The sequence below is a fragment of the Fukomys damarensis genome, unplaced genomic scaffold (assembly GCF_012274545.1).
Source record: "Fukomys damarensis isolate Sample0158 unplaced genomic scaffold, DMR_v1.0_HiC HiC_scaffold_13, whole genome shotgun sequence".
Taxonomy (NCBI): Eukaryota; Metazoa; Chordata; class Mammalia; order Rodentia; family Bathyergidae; genus Fukomys; species Fukomys damarensis.
In genome coordinates this window covers 36,800,559-36,808,217 of record NW_022900925.1, presented here as the reverse complement: position 1 = coordinate 36,808,217, position 7,659 = coordinate 36,800,559, and the positions used below count along the sequence as shown (strand labels likewise).

Here is a 7,659-nt window from a genome sequence, read left to right as displayed (position 1 = left end):
GGGCAGGGCAGGTGCACATCCTGCCCGTGGGGGGTGCACATCCGGGCCCTCCAGGCGGTGGGGCGGGGTCGGCGAGCCTCACCAGTATGTCCAGGCAGGCGGCCTTGAGGAGGGTGATCTGGTCGGCGATGGTGAGGGTGGTGAAGCCGGGCAGTTGCTTGGCGAACTCCACGGTCTTGATGATACACTTGGTGGACAGCTCGCTGAACTTGTCCCAGAGGTCGATGTCCAGCGACACGCGCTGCTCCGAGCTGTTGTTCTGGGGGAGGGGACAGCGAGCAGGCACTGAGTGGCCCCGGTCGGCCCTGGCCCGGCTCCCCGGAGGCGACGGCGGGCCATACCGTAGTGTATTTGCCCAGCTGGCAGAGGGCGGGGAACGTCTCCTGGTGCGCCTTGCGCACCTTCTCGATGAGCTCCCCGACCTCGGGCGTCAACGTGCAGCTTTCCGAGCTCTCAGGCTTGGGCGCCTCCTTCTTCTTCTTGTTCCGGTCATTCCTCACCGCTGTGGGGCACAGGAGGGTGGGCCAGGGGTCAGGCACAGCCCGGGCGGGTCCCGCGGGTCAGTGCCGCCCGCACTCACACGCAAGCGCGCTCGTGTGCACACGGGCACGGCCGGGTGAGGACGCACCGCTCCGGCCCTCCAGGTCCACCTGACCCACACACCAAATCCCGCCCAGGGACCTGAGCACAGCGGTGGCCACAGGACGATGGACGACACACGACACACAACGCACGCCCGGCATGGGGCAGGGAATCTGCACACTGCCTGTCCCCCTGCTCTATCCCCCCGCAGGGGCCTGCTGAGCCTGGGTGCGGCTCCGCCCTCCTGACAACAGCCTCTGGGGTCCCAGACTGGGCCGCTCAGGGGCAGAGGAGGGAGTGGGGGCAAGGGGAGACTCGGCCCATTAGCGGGGAGCTGACAAATCACCAGGGGCGCTGGGCAGCACACACCACTTGGCTTTAAAGAAGCCATGGGGTCGCTACCAGCCGATTATCCCCGACACACAATCACTCAGGGGCCGGTGGCGGAGGCTGCCTGTGCACAGCAAGGGAGTGTGAGGGTGGGGTGGGGGTGGGGTGCCCTGTACCCCTCCCCGCATAATTTGGAGATCACTCATGTCGATTCTGCAAATTCAATAAAGTGCAGGGGAGAGAAGGGAGAGGGAGCGAGAGAGTGGGGGATAATTTGGGAAGAGAAAATTGCAGCTGTGACAAGACGTTTATCATTCGGAAGCTTTAATTCTATTGAAATGGCAGCTGCTCAGCTCCGGGGCACAGAGCAGGCGGAGAGGAGGAGGAGGGAGAGAAAGGGGGAGCTGTGGTTGGAAAGGAGAGGGGGTCCCCACCCTGGTCCTTCTGCAGTGAAAAGAGTGTAAGGTGGCCCCTTCCCGGAGGGAGGAGGCGGTCACAGTCCGTCCCAGGCCTGCAGGTCCCAAATTGCCAGGGCCCGCCATGTCGTGGGCTGGGGACCCCAGCAGACACCCCAGTCTCCTGGCTGCAGACATCTCCATGCTCAGGTCGCCCTGGTTCCTTCCTGGGGCATGAGTCAGACCACAGAGCCAAGATCTCCCTAACCCCCCACTTCCTCTCCACAAAGGGCTCGGGGGTACTGCAGCCCCCTCCCCCACCGCAGCCCCCAAGGCTCAGGCTCCATGGCAACGGCCACGCAGACAAGGAGGCGTCTGTCAGCGTCATTTATCTCTGACATCATCAATCACCGGTCACCACAGCAACACCCGTGATTCAACCCTGTCCGGCCTTCCCCCCACCCCCGCCTCCCCACTCGGGCCTCAGCTGGGCCCAGTCGGGACACCCCCGCGCCTCAAGGATCCCAATTCCCTTCTGAGCTCCAGGCTCGGCCTTCCTCAGAGGATGGCTTCCGGCCCCAGGTTCAGATCCTGTCCCTGCTGCAAAGCCACATGGGCTGGGCAGGAAGCCACCGGACACAGACAGGCACGCACGCGGCTGGGGGCACCGGGGCGGGGACCCACACGCGGACGCGCGCAGCCCAGGCCGCAGCCGCGCACTCACACTCCTTGGACATGCCCACTTCGAAGCACTTCTGCAGCCGGCAGTACTGGCAGCGGTTCCGGGTCACCTTGTTGATGATGCAGTTCTTGTCCCGGTGACAAGTGTACACCATGTTCTTCTGGATGCTGCGGCGGAAGAAGCCCTGGGCGCAGAGGGAGGGAGTCAGGCCCAGCCCATCACCCTCCTGAGCGCTGACCGCCCTCCTGGGGACCTGGGACCCCCCACCTGCACCCACATCCTCTCTTGGGGACAGGATGTTGGCGGGGCTGAGGACACAGATGAGGATGGGTGCACGTGACGAAGGCACCTGGAACCCAGAGCCCCGGCCTCGGGACGCAGAGAGCAGGACGGAGGGGCAGACACAGCCTTATGCTCTCAGGAGCAGTGCGGTGACCAGGCGGATGTGCGAGGCTGCACAAGCCAACCCCGAGACGGAGAGGCAGATGGAAGGGGCAGGCAGACCCCTCCGTGAGGCCCGTGCATCGCCCTGGGCCTGTCTTCCCACGGATGGCCGCTCCAGACTGAGGCGCAGCCCCCAAACCTGGGCCGTCTCCTGTGTTTTTGAAGGTGGTACTGAGGACTGAACCCAACAGTGCTGAGCTTCCTCCTCCGCCCCTTTTATTTTATTTTGAGAGAAGATTTTTCCTAAATCACCCTTGCCATGCTGGGCAGCACACAAGCCCCTGTCCCCGGCAGAGAATCCGGTGCAGAGGCTCAGGCCCTGGGGAGAGGCGCAGGGGACGCCCGGCCCAGAGCTGCTGGGGAGGCACAGCCACACTGAACCCTGCAGCCCACAGCCTGGGCACCTGAAGGGGAGGAAAGGTAGGGTGCCCACTCGAACCACCTCCCTCCTAGCTGCACGGCGAGGTCCAAGCAGGCAGCAGGGGGCAGGCCTCGCAGGTCCGCAGCCGGGAGCTATGGGCAGCCAGCTCACCATGGCAACCTGGGCAGCAGTGGCAGAACCAGTGCACGCCCTGCCAGCTGGGCGATGGGCACAGGGCGAGGCGCTGAGGCCAGAGAGGAGTTCTGCTGGGGGAGCCCTGCTTGTCAGAGGTCAAGTAGCCAGTGTCCCCTCCCCGGGACCGCTCCCAGGGTAGGAAGGAGTTCAGCTTCGCTTCAGGGACAGCCACACGGGACTACGCACAGAGGCCAAGGCAGCAGCAGCAGCCAGGGTCCCCTCGAGGTCCTCCCGAGACCAGACTCACCTTGCAGCCTTCACAGGCGCTGACCCCATAGTGGTAGCCTGAGGACTTGTCCTGGCAGACAAAGCAGGGCTTATAGATGCGGGGCAGGGGCGGTGGCGAGGGTGGGCTGGGCACGATCTCTTCTGAGCTGCTGCTCTGGGTCTCAATGGCTGGGGGGAGAGGAGAGGCAGCAGTTAGAGACCCAGGTGGCCATGCCTCCTAGTGCCCCAGAGCCTGGAGCAGGGTGTCAGCCCCCTCACTCCCAACACCAGGAAGCTGGGATTTAAACCATCGGATGGGTGTGTGCTCGGGTGTGGCTGTGCTTGGGGGTGCAAGGTGGATTCAAAGCCCTGGCTTGGGGCACCCTGGCAGGGCTCCCCCAAGATAGGAAGGAGTTAAGGCTTGAGGAGGAGGGAGGGAAGAGGACACAAGCTGGGCCAGAACAGAGGAAACGGGGGTCAACAGGATATTCAGAGCCAGCCACTCCCTCACCCCTCTGCTTCCGCCCCCTTGCCAGCAGCCACAGCCCCTCCCCCACCAGGCAGCCAGGGACCAGGCACCAGTGTGGGGCAGAGTGGAGAAGGCAGACAGGGGACCCTAAGACAGGAGGCGCCCCATGTCTGGGGGAGCCAGCCCCACAAAGGGGGTCTGTTCCCATCAGAGCTCAGGCTCTCTGGCCTCAGTCCCACCCCTCCTGTCATTCGGCTCCCAGAGGGCAGCCAGGAGGGGTGACCCAGCCAGCAGGGCACTGGCCAAACCTCCCGTGCCTGACCCGTGCCCATCACCCCGGGCAGAGCCAGGCTGCCCTGGGTGGGGCTCCGTGCCCAGAGCCTGGGCAGCTGGGGGTGCAGGGTGACAGATAAAATCACAGCTGAGGCAACCCGGATGCCCCAGGCCGCCCAGCACCCTCCACAGCATCTCCTGCTTGCCCGGGGCCAAAGATGGGCCAAGGTGTCCCCTTGGCTACCTTCCATCCCCGCCCCGTACACACGTGCCCCACAGCCCAGGAACCTTCGGACACGTCCAGGCACAGAGGAAGGAGGCATCCCTGCCCCTTACCTGCAAACACAAGCGCCTGCCAAGCAGGTGGTGACAAGAACCAGACCAACAGCCCTGACAGGGCTCTGCTGCCTTGGGCACCACCTCCCCGGTCAGCCTGCTGCCCACCTCTGATGTCCCCTTCCCCACCACTGACCTGCACCTCTATGGGCCTAGCAGGTTCCTCACTGCCACCCCAGTGACCAAGCAGCCCTGGCTGTTTCTTCCGCCACAGCCTCCATAGGCCAGGCAAGAGACTCAGAGCAGGGAGGCCAGGAACAGCTGCTGGGGGACAGACGGGGGCCTGCGGGGGCCCAGGAGGTAGAGGGGTGAGCCACAAAGGAGCCCTTTGTTGTGCTAACTTTTTCCAAGACGTAAAAGCAGTAACAATAGACAATCCAGGCTCCAGTGGGGGGGCATCAAGGACAGGGTGGGGGCTGTGGCCCAGCGTCCAGTCAGCATTCCAAAAGGCAGAGCGCCGGCCTCCCCTGCTCTCACCCTGCACCTGGAGAGCTCCTGCTCTGAGAGGAGCCAGACTGCACCCGGAGAGGACTGCGGGGCTCTAGCGTTCAGAGAGGAGAGAGGGACACAGGGATGAGGGACGGACCACTCTCAGGCTAGGACCTCCCAGCGGAGCAAAGGCCCACAGAACTCTGGAGCTAGGCCAAGTCTGCAGGGTGCTCATGGCGCCCAAAGAATGTGCCTTTGAAAGTCTTCGGCAGGAAGGGCCAGATGACCCAAGGCCAGGCTGATGTGGGCGGGTGAGGCTTCCTCCCCTCCCCACCTGTCACCCAGGTAACGGCGCTGAGGTTTCCTTGCACTGCCCTTTGAACCCAGAGCTTGGGGCCCAGTCCCCACCTCCCCAGGCCTCTAGCCAGCAGCCCAGGACCAGAGCAGAGGTGCCCACCGTGGCCTCTGCAGGGCTGGGGAGCACGGGACTCTGCACACGGGGGTGGAGCAGGAGGAGAGGGAGCGTCGCCCTGGCCCGGCCCTCCCAGCCCTCTTCCCCATCCGAGGCCCCAGCCCGCAAATCTCTCCCTTTCCTGCGTGTGGGCTCCACTGCGGCAGGACCACACCTTCTCGGCTCAAAGTTCCAGCGCCCTGCAAGGGCTGGAAACGGCCCAGGAGCCCAGGACCCCCTCCCCCCTAGACGGGAGTCCCCACGCCCCAGAGCGGCCCACTCCGGCCAAGGGGCCTGCTGGCTCGAGAAGGGCCAGTTTCCTGGAGGCGATGGCAGGAAATCGCCTGCCAGCGCACCCCTCCCGTGCAGCCCGAGCCCTTCGCTCCAGCTCCCCGTACAACGCCAGGGAGGGCCGGCAGCAGTCTCCAGCCTTCCCACCGCCCTTGCCCTTCCCCTTCCCGGGGTCCACGAGGGGCCAGGCGGAAGCAGGTCCCGCCCGTCCCGGCCTCCACCCGATAAGCATCGCCCTCCCCTCCCCCACGGGCATCCACGTGCTTCGCATTCTTGGACGTCTGGGAGCCGGCAAGGCGGCGGGGGGCACAGAGGATGCCACGTCCTGCGCACCCCGTGTCCCCTGTGGGTCCCCAGACCCCGAGCTTTCTCCCAACGCCAGTGGAGGCAGGGAAAGTGCAGCCTGCCCCAGAAGGGGCTGCAAGGAACTCCAGCCACCGAAGGGCCTCCCCCACCCACCCACCCCCGGCAAAGGGCGCCTGGCAAGGCGGTGACATCGGCCCTGAGTATCCCAGGCAGGGTCTAGTGGCCCTCCCAGTCCCAGCCCTTCCTGTGGGCCTCGGCGGGGACCAGGCAGGGTCTAGTGGCCCTCCCAGTCCCAGCCCTTCCTGTGGGCCTCGGCGGGGAGAGGAGCCCAGCCGCTGAGGCATCCATGACCCGCGTCCAGGGCTGGGGATTCTCAGAGTTCTGAGGTGGGAACAGCTGAGCCTTCCCCAGGGACAGAAGAGCCCAGCTTCCCCAGCGGAGGAGGGGTGGGCCTGGCAGCTCTGCCCTGACCCCCTTGGGAAGGGCAAGGGGCCCTTCCCCCAGTGCTGGGATAATGGACAGTCCTGGTGTCCCCCCGGCCTCTCTCCAAAGCCAACCGTCACCCACCCACTCCTCCCTCCTGGTCACAGCCTAGCCAGTTCTGCCCAGAGGCAGAGGTCAGGGGGACAGGGCAATAGGAAAGGCTGGGGTTAGGATGTCCCTGGGAGGACAGAGGTGGCTGTCTGACCCCCCAGGGATCCCTCAAGCCAGAGCAGCTGCAGGCAGGGCCAAGCCTTGGCCCTCGGGCCTTCTCTCCAGGCCACCCCTCCTCACTGGCAGGCAGACAGGTGGCAGCAGGTCTGGGACAGTGGGGACCTCCTGGGAAGAGCTGAGCCTAGGGCAGGGGGGAGAAACCCAAGCCACCTACCAATAACCCCAAGTAGCTGCTCCCCTTGACACCCAGTGCACATTCCTCACCCAGGTGTGCCTGAAGGCCTCCTTCCCCAGGGGCCTGAACCCACCCTGGAGAAGGTACAGGGCTGCCAGGACACAAGGTTCCCATTAGGGCCATTCTTAGGGGCAGCTCAAGGCTGGCCCTCTTTATGCTTGAACAAGTAACAAAAGGACTCAGCGAATGGGGGGCTCACACTGCATTTCCGGAGCAGCCCCACACCCTCCAGAAGCAAACTCCTCCCCCAGAAAACAAACCAGATTAGCCTTAGAGGAGGAACATCCAGGGCTGGGCCAGGACCACCTTGAGGGGCACTGCCCCTCCTTGCGATGGAAGGGTCGGCCAGGATGGCAGACAGGGTCTGAAATTGACCTTCTGACACCCTTCCCAGCCCAAAGACAGGGCACCCTCCCAACACCAACTCTAATGACCCAAACGCAGCAGCTGTCACCTGGGAGGGGGCTCCCCCTGGCCTTGGCAGGGGTCCCGGGAACGGATAAGCCCACCGGCTCGTCCTGCACCCACCCTCCAGCCTGCTGTGAGGTTCAGAGACTCGTCGTGAGCAAGAAGCGGAAACCGGGGGCCAGGGACTAATGTCCCCCAGGAAAGTGGAGACGCACGAGTGTGTCCTGGGAGGAGGAACCTCAAAGTTCCTCGCCCTAACAGAACACCCAGTGCCCTGGGGTTACGGAGGTGGCCGCTGCCCAGCAGAGCCCCGAGCTGCAGCCACAGCTGACCCAAGGTGGAGGACGGCGCACCCGGAGGTGGAGCCGCTCGCAGGCAGGCCAGCCCGGTACCTACAGAGGTTTGAGCCATTCCAAAGCGCAGTCCGTAGCGGGGTGGAGTAGGAGCTGGGGGCCGGAAGCCCCTTCTCTGGGAGCAAACAGGCCCGGTTCTGGTTATAAAAATCCACCACCAGGAAGGGATTGGGGGCCGGGGCGAGCCCCCCCACCTCCACGCTCTCGTACATCTCCCCCAGTGCGGGGGGAGGTGCGCGCAGGGAAGTCCTGCGCGCT

General features: G+C 64.9%; 1 protein-coding gene across 4 annotated transcripts in view; it reads right to left on the bottom strand.

Moving 5' to 3' along the window:
* The window catches only part of Rara (retinoic acid receptor alpha), a 44,885-nt gene that overhangs the window by 8,666 nt on the left and 28,560 nt on the right, over positions 1-7,659 (bottom strand). For 2 of the 4 annotated variants that reach the window (XM_033763033.1, XM_033763034.1), the window contains 4 exons: positions 3,237-3,385; positions 2,032-2,173; positions 342-502; positions 83-259 (listed from right to left, as the gene is read on the bottom strand). In XM_033763033.1, coding sequence (XP_033618924.1) covers positions 83-259; positions 342-502; positions 2,032-2,173; positions 3,237-3,385 — 629 coding nt within the window. Of the gene's footprint in view, positions 1-82; positions 260-341; positions 503-2,031; positions 2,174-3,236; positions 3,386-4,274; positions 4,405-7,444; positions 7,654-7,659 lie in introns of those variants that run through there. The other 2 variants (XM_033763035.1, XM_033763036.1) reach the window with 2 other exon arrangements.